The sequence below is a fragment of the Pongo pygmaeus genome, chromosome 20 (genome assembly GCF_028885625.2).
Source record: "Pongo pygmaeus isolate AG05252 chromosome 20, NHGRI_mPonPyg2-v2.0_pri, whole genome shotgun sequence".
Taxonomy (NCBI): domain Eukaryota; kingdom Metazoa; phylum Chordata; class Mammalia; order Primates; family Hominidae; genus Pongo; species Pongo pygmaeus.
In genome coordinates, this window is record NC_072393.2 from 7980156 (window position 1) to 7996845 (window position 16690).

Consider the following 16690-nt stretch of genomic DNA (forward strand, 5'->3'; position numbering starts at 1 on the left):
CTCTACAAAAAATAAAATTAGCTGGTTGTGGTGGGGCATACCTCTAGTCCCAGCTACTCAGGAGGCTGAAGTAGGAGGATCACCTGAGCTCAGGAGTTTGAGGCTGCAGTGAGCCGTGATCACACCACTGCAGTCCAGCCTGGGTGACTGAGTGAGGCCCTGTCTTTAAAAAAAAAAAAAAAAAAAACTATTTTTTTTTTGGCTGGGTGCGGTGGCTCACGCCTATAATCCCAGCACTTTGGGAGGCCGAGGCAGGTGGATCACCAGGTCAGGAGATCAAGACCATCCTGGCTAACATGGTGAAACCCCATCTCTACTAAAAATACAAAAAATTAGCCGGGCATGGTGGCAGGCGCCTGTAGTCCCAGCTACTCAGGAGGCTGAGGCAGGAGAATGGCGTGAACCAAGGAGGCAGAGCTTGCAGTGAGCCGAGATCGCGCCACTGCACTCCAGCCTGAGTGACAGAGCAAGACTCCATCTCAAAAAAAAAAAGTATTTTTTTTGAAAAAATAAATTCAATTTAGAAAGGCGGGAAATGTGAATACAGGCACTCTCACAGGGAGAAGGCTGTGTGAAGATGGAGGCAGACACTGGGGTGATGCTTCTCTAAACCAAGGAATGCCAGAGACCGCCAGCCTCCACCAGAAGCTGTGAGAGAGGCCTGGAACAGATCCCTTCCTAGTGCCTTCGAGAGAAACCAACCCTGCTGACACCTTGGTCTTGGGCTTCCAGCCTCCAGAACTGTGAGTTGATACCCTTCTTCTGTTGAAGCAACCTGGCCTGTGGGGCTTTGTCACGGCAGCTGAGCAAACTCCTGACCACTCAGCTTGCCACAGATCCCTCCACTGGCATCAACGCCCAGTTCCTCCTGTCCCTATTTAGTTCTTGACTGCGTTGATCATGACCTGACACGCTACATTTTTTATTTTTTTTTTAGTTTTTTTTGTAGAGACAGGGTCTCACTATGTTGCTCAGGTTAGACTTGAACTCCTGGGCTCAAGTGATCCTCCTGCCCCAGCCTCCCAAATGGCTTGGATTACAGGCATGCACCACCCTGCCTGGCATCTATTTTACTTATTTAACTTTCAACTTTGCAAACAGACTCTGTGAGGGCCAGACTTGTGTGTCTCCTGCCGTATCCAAAGCACTCAGAGTAGCCTCAGGTGAACGGCAGGCATCTGGGGACCGCTGTTGCGTGAGTGGAGTGCATAGTAGCCGCTGCTGTGAAGAACGCCTGCCTATCTGCACTGCAGTCCCCGGTGCTGGCTTCTGTGGGTGACAGGAGTTTTGCTGTTCTGGTTCCTGAGGCTTGGATCTCACAATGTGCTGGGGAAGCCTCCAGGTGACAATGTTAAGTGCCTATAGCCACACACAGCACCCAGTTTCACACCCTGGCTTTGCCCCTCCATCCCTCCGTGACCTTGGCAGAGCTGTTTCACTACTCGAAACATCAGCTTCTTCAACCCGAATCTGGGGACCATTTTTTATGGGGCTATGGAGAGGGCACGTGAGATACAGGATGGAAGGTCTGGCCCCCCGTCAGCCTTTGGTAAGCACTGGCTGTGTGTGGCACACAGGGAGCCAGCAGTGATGCAGAGCTGCACACAGAGACTGTGCAGCATCCCGGCAGGGACACCGAGCTGCATCTGGGACATGCTCAGCCTGTCGCCTCCATGCAGGACCACTCCCATTGTGGCTGCCTGGGCTGCTACTACGGGAAAAAGATAGACAGGGATGAGGAGACAGGACTCCTCCTTCTCCACTCTGCCACCAAGGCAATGACATCAGGACCAAAGAGGACAGAGCAGACAGGGTGAAGGCAAGGCACATCTGGGCTTTCTGTGCAGGGCTGGGGCCTCAGAGCCCAGGATGAGCACAAGGCTCCGGGAGACCCCGCCTGCAGGGGAGGAGCAGGGCAGAGGCTTGGGGCCAGCCTGCAGCTCCCATGATGTGCCTGGCCACCGGGTCTCCTCTAGGATGCGGCCCTTGCCTTGTGCCCTTGCAGGTCCTGCTGCTCAGAATACCCTCATCTCTACCCTGGCCTGGCTAACTCTCTCTCCTCCTCCAGATCTCAACTCTGGCTTTCTTGAGGGAGCCTCCTCTGGCACTGGCCACTATTATAGGCTCCTGAGCCCACCCTGGGACCACCTTACAGAGAATAGTGGGCACCGCTGGGCTCCCCGAGGGCGGACCATGGGCCAGTGACCCCCAGCACCTGGCAAAGGGCTTGGCCCTAGCCTGTATTGTCATAAAGGATTTGTCTGGTCTCTGTCCCAGATTCCTAGGAGGAAGCTTGTAAAACCCCTGGAATTTCTGTCTTTGTTACCATGAGGCCTTGGATCCCACTTGAGTTTGTGCTAAGATGGCTCAGGATGGGCCCTGGCACCAGAAAGACCAAGCATGTGACTAGAGGGCTGCGGCTGTGAGCTGGGCGATACCGGCCTGACCTCCAGGGTGGGGGAGGGGAAAGGGGTGCTGGGGATGGAGTTCAATCACATGGCCGAAGAGTCAATCGGTCATGCATTTGTAATGAGCCCAGTAAACACGGCAGACACCAAAGCTCCACGGAGCCTCCTGGCAGGTGCACAGGTCACATGCAGGGAGGACTAGGCACCTGATCCCACCAGATGCAGACAGGTGAGCTCTGTGCTTGGGACCCTCCCTGTGTGGCTCTTCATTTGGCAGGCCCTGAGTTGCAACCTTTATAAACAAACTGTTATCAGAAGTGTGAGTTCCAGGAGTCATTCTAGTGAGTCATGCACCCTGAAGGGGTGGCAGGAACCTCTGAATTTGTAGCCAGTTGGTCAAAAGTGCAGGGGCCTGGGGTCCCCCAAAGGGTGACTGGCATCTGAGGTGAGGGTGGTCTTGTTGGGGACTGTGGCCTTAAATGTGCGGGGGCTGTGCTAACTCTGGGTGACTGGTGTCAGAACAGAACTGCAGGACACCAGGTGGCATCAGACCAACATGCAATAAAATCCAGGACGAGTTGAACGCACAACTCCATCCAGGCCCTTATCACGCTGCACAGATCAGTCACCTTTAAACTGGGGAGGGCAGGGGATCCGAAGTCCCTCAGTATCAAGGTATCTGGCCCAGTACCAGACACTGGCCAGGGGCTCAGTAAAGGTTTGCGGAATGAACACACTTGGAACACAGAGGACCCCAGGGCCGCGCCAGGGGAACTGCTAGAGGAGCCAGGCCCAGGCAGCCTCGGGGAGACCTGGGGAGAAATTACTTAGGGCTGTCACGTCCCCATGAGGCTGGCCTGTTTCTGCAGAACTAGGACAGTGGTGGGAAGTCATCGAGAAGCAGACTCTGCCGGCAGAGAGCAGGGCCGCCGAAGGTGAGGCAGGCTTCTGCATGCATGGCCGGGATGACAGGGAGGGACACCTGCCCAGGCCTGGGCCCCTAGGGTCCTGTGAGGCTCTGGCTCCAAACTCAGGCAGCCACTCCAGCCTTTCCCACCAACATCAATCCTAGAGAGGTAAGAGAGTCCTGTTTACACACTGGGCACCTGGCTCCTGCATCTGAGTAAACGGAACAGCTGTGCAGGAATAATCAACCATTCTGCTCCACACCTCAGCCTGGCTGCCTCAGAAACAAGAACCTTCAAACATTTTCTAAATGGGGGAGAGAATTCCTAGAGGGGGAGTCCAGGGCCAAGGATAAGCCACCCGGGGCTGGAGGCGAGGAGGGGCTGCCCCTGCTCAGGTGGAATCCCATGGCTCTTGGCTGCCCTCACCAGCCCCCACCAGGGAAGGTGCCTGCACTGGACACGAGGCAGGAGTGGCGCCTGCCCTCAGGGAGCCCACTGCACACCACGTCCACGCGGCATGGGGCGGGTCTGGGAGAGCTGCTGCTGAGCCAGGGTTTGGCCACTGGGTAACCAAGATCATGGGGCAGTCTGAAGGCAGGGACAGAGGCCACCTGTTGGCTGAAGATGCTGTCACTGCCAGGTCAAAGAACCCCTCTTGGTGGGCAGGCAAAAATCCAGGCTCCCAGGCCCACCCTGCAGTGACTCAGGAGGCCCCCCTGTGGCCTTGGAATCTGTATTTTACAGCTCCCCAGGAGGCCCTAATAATTGGCAGGTCCAAGAGGGACCCTTCAGGGTGCCTGATGTGACTCAGGAAGCACCTTTCTCTGGGGCAGGGGAATCTAGCAGATCTAAAGGCTCCCACAGGACCACCTCATTCCAAATGGCCTCGGAGCCAGAGAGGGGATTCTGGCCGGGAAGCCCTCACGTCTGTGGGTATCTTGTGAAGGTGGGCACTGAGGGCAGGTGGGTGCAGTGGCTGCTGCAGGAAGCCCAGTTGCAGGGGCCTGCCTGGGGCACGGGAGGCTCAGGGAAGGCTCAGCAGCACCCAGGACTGACAGGAGACCAGGGAGCAAAGGTTGGAAAGACACGAGGCTTGATCCAGGTGGCAGGAGCTGCCCACGAACCCGGGAGCCAGAAGGCAGACACGTGGGGACGGGGGTAAGTGGGGCTCCGGGTTGATAGCCCCAGTGCACGAGGGCACGGGTCAGATGATGACAGAGGAAATCCATCTGTGTGACCTGGAGGACCTGCGACTCGTCCCAGGAAGCCACTATGGCCCTGCTGGAGGTGCCGCCCCTGGGCTGCTGCACAGTTGGCTTCAAGTCACCTGCCGCTGTGGAGCCTCCACACACAGCAACTGCCTGTCACACGTGGCTATCCTCTGTCTTGTTTACTGTCTGCACCCCCGACCCATGGGGGCACTGAATTTGTCTATTTTGGTCACTGTGGGGTACACAGTAGGTGCTGAGTGAGGTGCTGGGTGAGGGAAGGGTTACAACTGGCCCCAAGGAGCGCGGAGGGAGCGCTGGGCAGGATGGGGGTGGATGGAGCTGTCCAGGGATGGGAACACAGAGAGCCAGGCAGGAGAGACGACAGGGGAGGCCTGGGAGCTGACGCAACCTGTGGGCACCCTGGGCGGGGAGTGGGTCCTGAGACACCCATGTAAGGCCTGGGTCAGATACACCTGACCAGGGTATCTGATGGGAGCCCCCGAGGAGCGGCTGTGCTCATAGTCCCTTGGAGAGTGACTGTGAGGCTGGGTGGGGCCCAGCACAGACCTGTGCCCAAGGCAGGAATGGACGCGGTGGTGATCAGATCCCTTTACCTTAATGGTTTTTGACTGGAGCCTCAAGCCGTTCAGCGTGTTGATTGCTCTCTCTGCATCCTTCGCGGTCACGTAGTTCACAAAGCCATAGCCCAAGCTGTGTCCTGTGCAAGAGAACATGAAGACATTGGTAAGCCAACCATTTGCGAGTGAGGGACAGGGAGGTCGGGAAGCACTATATCTGCCTGGCTTTTGGGAAATGGGATTACAGGTGCTAGCAAACTTTCTTATTTTCTTTGGCAAAGACATACATTTTCTGCAATGAACACAGGTTACTGTTTTTGTTTTTTTTTTAAGAGATAGGATCTTGCTCTGTCACCCAGGGTGGAGTCCAGTGCTGTGATCACAGCTCACCGCCACCTCAAATTCTTGGGCTCAAGACAGCCTCCCACCTCAGCCTCCAGAGTATCTGGGACTATAGGCCCGCTCCAGGAAGCCCAAGCTAATTGTTAAAATGATTTTTAGAGATGGGGTCTCACTATGTCACCCAGGCTGGTCTAAAACTTCTGGGCTCAAGCAATCCTCCCACCTCGGCCCCACCTCGACCTCCCAAAGTGTTGGGATTACAGATGTGAGCCACTGCGCCTGGCCAAGAGGTTTTACTTTTGTAATTAAAATAACCCCAAAAGTTATTTACAAGGAGTATTTTTAAAAAATACTGTGCTACGGACAGCATCTTTCTGAACGACCAGTCCCGTGGGTGCCGGCTGCTCTGTGGGGCCTGGGTGGTGAGGATGAGGAAGGCCACGGCAGTGGACAGGCTGGTGGGACCCCAGTTTGTGTCACTGCTGTTTCTCTGCCACTTCCTTGTCCAGAGCAGGAGGGCCTGCTGGCACCACCCACCACCAGTTCCATTTACCTTCCCAAGCCTGAGACCAGCCCGACCCCGCTGTGGGGCAGAAGAGTCCAAGGAGAGGCCAGGGGCTGAGAATCCCCAGCCCTGCCAGACAGTGGAGGAGAACCAGGTTCACAGGCAGGTGTCCCTGCACCCCCTTTGTGAAACACTCAGCACAGGTACAAGTGAACACTCACTCACTGGATACCATGGGAGGGACTCGGGAGGGCAAGGGCAGGACCAGAGGGGACAGCCTCTGGGGTCAGGGTTCAGAAGGAGCTTCAGAGGACATATGGCCAAATGCTCTCACTAAAGGGGAAGTGAGGAGGCACAGGGAAGAGCGCAATCCCCGTCTCCCGCAGCTTATCCATGCACTTGCAAGGCTGCTGAGCATCTGCTGTGGGCCTGAGCCTCGCCCAGCACTGCTCCATTCCCCCAGCCGGCAGAGCGCGACAATGACCAGGTCACTGAAGAGGCGGCGGCCTTGAGCCCCACTGAGGCAGAGATCCTCCTGGCAGCTGCGCCACGGGCATCCAGATCCATCTCACCGACAGCAAGATTACAAATCCAGCAGAGAGCCTAACCCAGGTTTGCCACTTTCTTTTTAAAATGAATTTTATTTTTCAAAACAGTTTTAGGTTTACAGAAAAATTACAAGGATAATACCAAGTTCCCATATGGCCCCCTCCCAGTTTCCCCTATCGGTACCACCGCAAGTGAGTATGAAATGCTGGTGACGATGAATGTTCCCATTACCTCTGGTCCACGCCCCAGTCGCTTCCTTAGTCTTTCCCTCAGGTTCTTTCCTGCCCCAGGACCTCATCCAGGATCCCACGTGACATTTAGTAGTCACATCCCCTCAGGCTCCTCTCGACTATGACAGTTTCTTGTTTCTCGTGACCTTGACGGTTTTGAGGACTGGTCGGACATTCCGTAGACTCTCGATGGGGTTTGATGGAGTCTCTGTCATGGCTGGAGCGCCCTTCTGGTCACACCATGTCAAGGGCACAGGCCGTCAACGTGACTCATGGCTGCTGGTGCTGACCCTGATCACTGGGCCGAGGCAGTCAGTTTGCCAGGTTTCTTGGCTGTAAAGTGACTCCCACCCCTTTCCACACCACCCTCCGCAGAAGGAAGTCAGGACGCCCAGCCCACACTTAAGGCGTGGCCCTGACGTAGCAGCTACAGAAATGACGTGCAGTTAGTTCTGCATGGGGCACTCTCTTTCCTAAAGAACAAAACCAAAATCAGATCCTCTAGACCTGTATTTCTAATAAAACTCCACGGGGCTAAGAGACTCAGCTCTGGGGCCCTGGACAAAGTGAGAACCCGGAGCACCAAGACCGCAGGACCAGGCCCGTGTGGAGCAAATTGGGATCGCAGCCTGGAGAACAAGCAACGGAGCAGTGCAGCCAGGTCAGGACTGCCAGGGCCTCTGCAAGTGCTCCAGAGAGCAGTGTGGAACTGGCAGGGCAGGTGTCCCTGCACCCCCTTTGTGACACACTCAGCACAGGCACAAGCGAACACCCACTCACTGGACACCACAGGAGGGACTCGGGATGGCAAGGGCAGGACCAGAGGGGACAGCCTCTGGGGTCAGGGATTCCTGTGATATGGATTGTTGACCACGACACCAGCCTGGCTGGGTTTTTTTCACTCCTGAACACCTGCTCTCGAATTGCTCAGCGCCATCTGCATCCGGGCCCCATCTTTCTGCTCCATAAACAAGCCTGGACCACCTGCCTCCTTGGCTGCGGCGCCTCAGGCAGCCTAAGTGCTGCTTGAGAAAGTCATACACTGGTAAGGACTTGAGCACCAATCCCCGTTCCTGTGTCCTCAGCCACAGCCGGTTCCTCTCAACACAGAAACATGGTCCCTGCTTCCTCATCTCCCAGGTGCTGGGTGGTCCTGACTGGTCCCCTAGGATGGTCACTGCCCCGGGGACCATTTCAGGATGTGTTCCCTGAGCTTTCGGCAGCTCAGGGTAGGGCCTACCTTCTTGGGACACCCCTCCTCTGGGATGTGGAAACCACACCAGGTTTCCGTCTCCCTGGCTGTCCCTCCTCAGGCTCCTCACTCCCTGTCCATTCCATGGAGACCCACGGGCCCTGAGGACCCACCTTTGGCCCTTGTCTCTGCCATATGCTCTTCCTCACCACATGTGCCCACACCTGCCAACATCACCGAGGGAGTCGCACACCCTTGGGCTGCCCGTTGCCTTCCATGGTCAAGCTCTTCTCTGTCCTCAAGGGCCTGACGCACTAACTGAGCACCTACTATGTGTCAGGCCCTGTGCTTGGCTGGGGGTTAGTGATGCATGACAGAGGACGGTCGCTGCCGTCATGAAAGCCGTCACATCCCTGGGGGCAAGTCAGACAACATGGTGGTGAGAAACTGACAAGCATTAAGACAGGGGTCAGGAGGGCCCGTGGCAGAGGAGATATTTTAAACAAAACCTCTGCGTGGCTGGCGTGAGCATTCCAGACAGAAGAGCAGGTGCCAAGTCTCCGAGGCAGAGACAATGCCAGTGTATTCCCAGAAAGTAGAGGTGGCCCGTGTGGCAAGGGCCTAGGAAGTGGCCACTGGCAGCAGGGCAGAGCCAGTGTGGAGCCAGCGGGGCTGGTGATCTAATCCAGATGGGAGACGCAGGCTATGTGCACAGGCCAGGGCAGTAGAGGAATGCCCCACCCAGAGGACTGGTAGTGGGGGCGGGCCCCTGACCTCCCTACAGGCTGAGCCTTGTGAGTCAAGGCCTGGTTTCATCCCCAGAATCTGCTCTCCTCTCTGTGGTAGGTGCCTGGAGGCAGCGGGAAGACAGGCAGGTGAGGGATGAAGGTGCCCTGGTTTCCACCCGCTGGGTGAGGCCGTCACTGGAAGGGCTTTGTCCAGCACCTGACCACCCACCTCCACCTTTGCCTCCAATACAAACAAACCTGGGCAGCTTTCTAAGCCACCACTGACTGCCCAGGCGACACCCCCAATCAATGAAGTCAGAAAAGGAGGAGGTGGGGGGGTTGCCAGTTGGCCTCAGTAGTTTTAAGACAGGGTCTCAGTCTGTTGCCAAGACTGGAGTGCAGTGGCATGATCTCGGCTCACTGCAACCTCTGCCTCCTAGGCTCAGGCGATGCTCCCACCTCAGCCCCCCAAGTAGCTGGGACTAGAGGGGCACGCCACCATGCCCGGCTAATTTTTTAATTTCTTGTAGAGATGGGGTTTCGCCATGTTGCCCAGGTTGGTCTCAAACTCCTGAGCTCAAGCAATCCTCCCACCTCGGCCTCCCAAAGTGCTGGGATTACAGGCGTGCGCCACCGCGCCCGGCCTCCTCAGTGGTTTTTAAAGCTCCCTGGTGATTCCAGTGCATGCGGGGCATGGGGCTTCCCATGGTTATGCAGAGGAGAGGAGGCCTCCAGAGGAGAAGTGGGAATGGGCCCCCAGGTTACTGTTTCTCCAGGCAGGGTCCACAAGCCACCTGCACCAGGGGCATCTGGAGTTCAAGGCAACAACTTGGCTCCCTAGATGCCCCTACCCCATCCCGGGACCCATGATGTCAGGCAGGTGTGGGATTCCACATCTCCAAACTCCTTACAGATGCTCCTCCTGCCCACCAGTGGCAGAGCCTGCCAAAGCCCCTGCCTGGAGATGGGAGATCAGCCCCAAGACAGGAGGCCTGAGGGTCTGCGAGGGAGCAGGAGGACTGGGAGCCAAGCTCAGAGGGGCCTGGCTCCTGCACAGGCCGCGGTGGGCCTGCCTGGTGTCGGTGTTTGGGGGGCAAACGGGGCCCCTGGGATGGGAGATGGGATGGAGAGGATGTGGGTGGGAGATACGGGGAAGCAGGAAGGAGACTGGCAGGGAGGAATGCAGGACGCAGAACCCAGGAGTGAAATGCAGGGCTGTCCCGGAGGCCAGCGCATGCCCGGCTCTCACTTCCCTCAACTGGAGGAAGAGCCTCCTCACCCTTTCTGGCCACAAGGCAGGGTCTGAGACTCACATTTCCCCAAGTATCCTGATGCTGCTGCTGGCCCAGGGACTGCACCCTGAAAGCTGCTGCCTGAAGACAAAGCTGCCTCTGTGGGGAGCACCATGGTTGCCTTACTGGGCACCCATACCCCGCCCACACTGGGCAAACACCGGCCAGTGCTCTCAAACTTTCAAACACATTTCTCTCTCTCTTTGGATGAGGGTTAAGACTGGAGTGCTGCTTCCTTGTCTTACGCTGCCAGACACAATGCTTCCACCCCTCTGTGCTTCTTGCAGCTGGAAGCGCCCTGACCTGACATGGGGTGCAGGGCTGAGGGGGCGAGTGCCCTGTGGGTGAAGCCCTCCTCTGCACCGTGAGGGCAGGTACCGTGAGTTCTCTCTTTAAAGGCTCAAGGGAAGACTTCACTGAGAGACAGAGACTGGAGGTGGGGAGTGAATTAATTCAGCAATAAATAAGAAACAGCAAAGGTCCGCAAAAGAAAAGAAACGGGCAAAGGACAAGAAGGATATTTTACAAAAGAAGTACAAACAACCACTAAATAGAAACAGTGATGAACTTCACTCGAAATAGGAATCACCCTGATCGGATGTTGCTCATCCCTCACAGGGTGGCAAACGTGAGAAATCCTGCCAAGGCTAGCGGATAGCAGGGCTGGACAGAAGGAAGGGTGAACTAAGCGTCCCCTAGAGAGCGAGTTAGCGACAGGCACCAAGAGCCTTTAAAAGGTGCGCTCTCCCATCTGACACTTCGCAGGCAGGAAGACTTTCTATGGAAATAACTAGTGAGCAAAGATTTGTGCCAGGACATTTATCTCAGCGGGGCTTCAAATATCAACAAATGGGAAGCAGAATACTATGCGACCGATGATGATGGGATCGCAAGATGTTCAGCGAAGTGGAAAAATGTCCAGATACAGGAAGGAAAGTTTATCCACAGCCTGAGGGAAGAGCCCATTCTGTAGAAGTACGTGACTGCTTATGGCCATGAATACGTAAAGAAAATCGTTTGGAGGGACATGTGCCCAACAGCTAACAGCGGTGTGATTGTGGGTGATTTTTGTTTGTTTGTTTGTTTTTGCTTGGCTCATGCTTAAGTTTTTTTTTCTGTGAGGAGCAAACATGACTCATATTAAGAAAAAAGCCGTCAGGCTGGGGAAAGTCCGGAAGGGCATTCCTGCAGAGGGAACAGTGTTCAGAGAATCATGAGCGCCCAAGAGTAAGGCCTGACTGGGGGGTGCCGGGGGCGGGGGGGTACAGCGAGTGGGGAGAGGGGGCAGGCGCCCAGGGGTGTCTCTACCCTCTCGGGACACCCCTCCTCCGGGATGTGGTTAAAGCCTTGGGTGGGGGTGCGGGCTTTAACCTAACCAGAGATACACAGCAAGACAGAAGCCGTGAATGGGGCTGCAGCCTGGTGGCTCCGGCATGACAGGCCGTCCATGACAGTAGAGGGCTGATTCCTTCTGATCCCCCGAGGGACATACGGGGCCACTGTGGAGAGACCAGACACTGGGGCAGGGCTGCCCAGGAAGGCAGCGGGCAGGACCGCTGGGCGCTGCAGTGGCCTCCTTAGCTGGTGTTTGTGGATGGAACAGCCAACAACCAACCAACCCCATATCCCCAACATAGGGACCAGGGCCAGGCCAGCCAGAAACATTCCGAGTCTTGAGGGCAGCACATGGGGCAGTCCCTTCCTCCCAGCCATCACCACGCCCCTCCTTCCTCCCGCCACCAGTGCCCAGCCCATGGCTGGCACTCAACCAGTATTTGCTGAATGATGATCTGCACTCTCCCCTATCCCCAGCACCACTCATTCATTCATTCCTTCCTTCACTCTGCAAACACCGACTGGCTATGTCTAGGGCTACGGAGATTAACAAAGCTTCTCCCTCCAGGAGAGATACTGATGTGCTAGACCAGAAAGCTCCAGCTCAGTGCCAGGTGGAAACCCCACAGTGCAGGTCGGCCCAGGTGCCATGGGAACCCACAGCGGAGCATCTGACACTTGGGCCAAGGGAGGCCTCCTTAAGCAAACACAACCAGGACCTGAATGGTTTGAGGAGGGGAGTGATAGGGTCACATGCGGGCTGTCAAACAGGCCCCTCTGCTGCAGTGAGGAGAGTGGTCTTCAGGGAGCATAGGAGGCCAGTTAAGAGGCCAAAATGACAGCGCAGGCCACAAGCAGTGGTGTCCTGGGCTAGAATGGTGGCTGAGGAGAGACGGGAAAGGGATGGACTGAAGAAACACCCAGGAGGATGAGAGCCAAGGACACTCCTAGATTTCTGAGCAGAGTTACCAAGTGGATGGTGGTGCCATTGGCTAAGGTGGGGCCAACTGGAAACGAGTGGCTGGCTTTAGGGAGAGTCAGGTCAGTTTGGAATATACTGAATTTGAGGGGCCGAGGGCGTCTGGAGCTCAGGACAGCTTTCTGGTCAAAAAGGAGGTGGCAGACAGAGGGCAGCTGGGAGCCATGGGGTGACTCTGCCCACCCTGAGTGTCAGCTTTGGAAGAAGAGGAGAATGACATAACCCTCTGAGCATAACCCTCTGGCATAACCGGCTGAGTCAAAGGCTGGGGAAAGGTGCTAAAGACAGATGGTGCATGGCCTCAGGGGCAGTTAGACGGGTGGGAGGAGGAGGTGCTCCTGAAAGCCAATGGGAGAGGATGCTTCTGGAAGGAGGTGGAGACAGAGAACGGGACAGTATGTGGGTGGGAGGCCAACACACACAGCAGTGGCTCTCGCTAAGGGAGACTCTGCCTCCCAGGGGACATGCGGCAATATCAGGACATTTTTGGGTTTCACTACTGGGATTGTCACTACTGGGACCACGTGGGTGGAGGCCAGGGATGCTGCTCAACACCCTGCAGCATCCAGTGCGGTGTCCAGCCCTGACGTCAGGAGCCACAAACGTGGAGGAACTCCGAGCTAGAAGAAGCTGGAAGTCTGGAAGGAATTCAAGACACTCGAAGCCCAGGAAAAGTGGGCACTTGGAGAGCCTGAGACACTGTTAGTTCCACTGCGAAGCGGAGGGTGGTCATCAGCTGAGGGTGAAGGGGGTGGTCAGAGGACTGCGGAGGGTAAACATGGGGAAATGGCTGCTGTGGGGCTCGGGGACACCCGTGTTGTGAGCTGAGCTAGGCCAGGGATCAGATTCGCCGGGGTGCCTGCCTGGCCGGGTGAGAGGCTGTCTTGGGAGGCTGGGAGAAAGCCGTTGGCTAGGGAGAGTGGTGGTGAGACCTAGCGCTGTGCCCTAGGCCCTGCCAGCGAAGGTCTGCTCACACTGGCGGCAGGCTGAGCAAAGCCAGGTTGCAGCATGTTCTCCATAAAGCTCCAGTCACTTGAAGAGCTGCTAACAAGAGGCTGGGCCAAGATGAAAGCCCAGGCCCAGCCACTCCACAACTCCTGGTGCGCCAGTTACTAACTACTGTCCAAAGATAAGACAGGGCTCACCTCTGAACTGAAATAATTTCCAAATTACACTTTTGCAGCCTTCACTGATTCTCAAAACCAGTTCTCTCCAGACTCAGCCAAATCTAGGTGTTCCTTTAGCATAGCTCACATTCCTGTGAAAACCACAAGGGAATAGACAAAGAAGTCAGGCTGCAGGAGAATGACTGCAAATTCCATGGGAATGCTTGCAAAATCTCCGGTGCTCAGGAATATCAAGGAAAATTCCCTTCCACCAGAAAGTCAGAGGAAAAAGGTGAGACTTGTTAGTGGCACAGGAGAATTTTAAAACCCTTCTCTTATTCAGGATGGTCTCCTGGAGCAGGAGAGAGATGCTGGCTTCTAGAACATTCTAACACTGCTCAAGTTTGTATACTGCGTAAAATCCCTATTGAGAAGGCGTTTATTAAATCAGACTCTCGGAGTTGGAAGGAGAGAAGGCTTTGTTATTCAGTGCCTGCATCTGAAGAGCTAATTCCCTGTAGAGCGGCCAGGCAGGCTCTTTGGGAGTCATTCCAGGGTCAGGTGTCTTAAGGTTACTGGGGAAAATATTGAAGATAAAGTGCAATGATGGTTACATCAGGTTCAACACATCACTCTATATTCATGTATGCTTGAAATGTTTCATAATAGAAACTTTTTTTAACTTTTATTTTGAGATAGAGTCTCACTCTGTTGCCCAGACTCGAGTGCAGTGGCGCAACCTCAGCTCACCGCAACCCCCGCCTCCCAGGTTCAAGTGATTCTCCTGCCTCGGCCTCTTGAGTAGCTGGGATTATAGGCGTGCGCCAACACGCCTGGCTAATTTTTGAATTTAGTATAGACAGGGTTTCACCATGTTGGCCAGGCTGGTCTCGAACTCCTGACCTCAGGTGATCTGCCTGCCTTGACCTCCCAAAGTGCTGGGATTATAGGCATGAGCCACCGTGCCCAGCATTTAACTTTTAAATTAGTTTTTTTTTTTTTTTTTTTTGAGACAAGGTCTCACTATGTTGCCCAGACTAAAGTGTAGAAGACACTTCAGTACCAAGTGGTACTTGGTAAGGTGCAATCTCAGCTCACTGCAACCTCAACCCCCGAGACTCAAGCAATTCTCCTGCCTCAGCCCCCCAAATAGCCAGGACCACAGATGCGGGCCAACACGCCCAGCTAAGTTTTTGTATTTTTCGTAGAGATGGGGTTTCACCATGTTGCCCAGGCTGGTCTTGAACTCTGAGCAAGTGATCCTCCCACCTCGACCTCCCAAAGTGCTGGGATTATAGGTGTGAGCCACCATGCCCAGCCTGAAGTGAGTTTTCAGTATAGGGAATCACAGTCCCCAAATCCAGGGTGGCAGCCAGAGCCCCAAGAGGACTGGCCACTCCTTGGCTTCCTAAAGCAGGGCAGAGACAGAGAGGAAGGCAGGGGGGTGGGGGCGGGTAGACGGAGGAGGAGGAAGAGGGGCCATTGGGAGAGGAGGAGGAGGAGGACAGCTCTGCACATGGTCTCTCCATAATTCTCTCCAGAGTCCCTGAAGCCACGCTCTCAGAATGGAGGCCACTCTGTAAGGAGGGCCTTCACAGGTGCCAGGACCTCTGCAAACACCTATGAGGTAGGGACCACCGGGATGTAGGAGCCACAATCTCCACATTCCGGATGGGGACACAAAGGCTTAGAAGTCCCACTGTGAGGGAGTGGAACAGCAGGGCTTTTAGCTGCCAGGCTCCTGCCCCTCTGAGTTCAAGCTCAGCATGGTGCAGAAGTTCAAGTTGATGGCGTTGACAGTAGACAGAGCAGCCCAAACATAATGAAGGGCTGTTCACGAGGTCCTCGGTGTTCTGCTGACCTGGGCCTGACCAAGCATGGGGGCCTGGACAGACATGGGCGGGCCTACTTGCGCCTGCCCTGGACAGTACACTCACCAGGGTCCCTTCCACACGTGGGACCCAATCAATCTGCCCAGGCCAAGCCAGGTCAGGCTGTGGTTCTCCAGCCCCTTCCAGCTCTCAGAATGCCCTGTCTCTGGTTCCTTCCTCTCCTCCCACTGTCTTATTTTGTACATGCTCTCTGTCTTACAATGAATTTTTCCTCTTTTGGGAACTTATGTCCGATCTTATACAAGAGCAATGGACAGAGTTTGAAATAAAAATGAAACTTCACAGCCATCGTTTCAAGGCTGTAGTTATCCTGCACTGAGGAATGCCACAGAGTCACAGGCAAAGGAGACAGTGCCCAAAGGACGGCCACCAATACCCGGTTTACTAAAACGCCTCCATTTCTTTACCTGCTACTTTATCCCGAATAAGTTTTGCAGATTCAACTTCACCAATGCTGCTGAACAGGCTTCGTAACTCATCCTGGGTCATGTTCTGAGGGAGGTAGTTGACGATCAAATTCGTTCTCCCGATGTCACCCCTGCAGTCTTCGGCCATGTGGTCTTCATAACCATTAGACATTGTATTTTTCAAAAATCTGCCAAGAGAAAAAGAGCAAGTAAATTCAAAATGTTCATACTGCAGTATATGAAGGCAAAACTAGTAACTGCATCTGCATTTAGAGATTTTTTTTCTTTCTTTTCCTTTCTTTTTTTTGTTTTGTTTTTGAGACAGAGTCTCACTCCGTCACGCAGGCTGCAGTGCAGTGGCACAATCTCAGCTTACTGCAACCTCTGCATCCCAGGTTCAAGTGATTCTCCCACCTCAGCCTCCTGAGTAGCTGGGATTACAGGCATCTGCCACCATGCCCAGCTAATTTTTGTATTTTTAGTAGAGCCGGGGTTTTGTTGTGTTGGCCAGGCTGGTCTCGAACTCCTGACCTCAGGTGATCCACCTGCCTCAGCCTCCCAAAGTGCTGGGATTAGAGGCGTGAGCCACGGCACCTGGCCCTGCACTTAGAGATTCTTTTCTACGCTGCATGTTAACTTACAGCCACACAAAAATTTGCACGTGGATGTTTACAGCGGCTTCACTCATAATTGCCAAAACCTGGAAGCAACCAGGATCTCCTCCAATGGGTGAATGAATAAACAGACTCCATTCATGTGGTTCAGCTGCACACCGGCATATTTTTTGACGATAAAAAGAAATGAGCTATTAAGCCAGGGAAGACATTTAAAGGAACTTTAAATGTCTATTATTAAGTGATATACTGTATGATTCCAACTCTATGACCTTCTGGAAGAGGCACACTACAGAGAAAAAAATCAATGGTTGCTAGGGATGCAGGTCGGGGTGGGGGGACAACAAATAGTGGAACACGGGATTGTCAGGGTTTTAGGGCAGTGAAACTATTTTGCATGATATATAATGGTGG

At 54.7% G+C, this 16690-nt stretch overlaps 1 protein-coding gene across 1 annotated transcript in view; it reads right to left on the reverse strand.

The window, feature by feature from the left end:
- ELAVL1 (ELAV like RNA binding protein 1) overlaps positions 1-16690 on the reverse strand; it is a 43355-nt gene that overhangs the window by 13699 nt on the left and 12966 nt on the right. Inside the window, exons 2-3 of the mRNA XM_054462124.2 lie at positions 15663-15850; positions 5142-5245 (exon numbers count right to left, since the gene is read on the reverse strand). Of these exons, the coding sequence (XP_054318099.1) occupies positions 5142-5245; positions 15663-15834 (276 nt within the window). The 5' untranslated portion in view covers positions 15835-15850. The remainder of the gene's footprint in view (positions 1-5141; positions 5246-15662; positions 15851-16690) is intronic.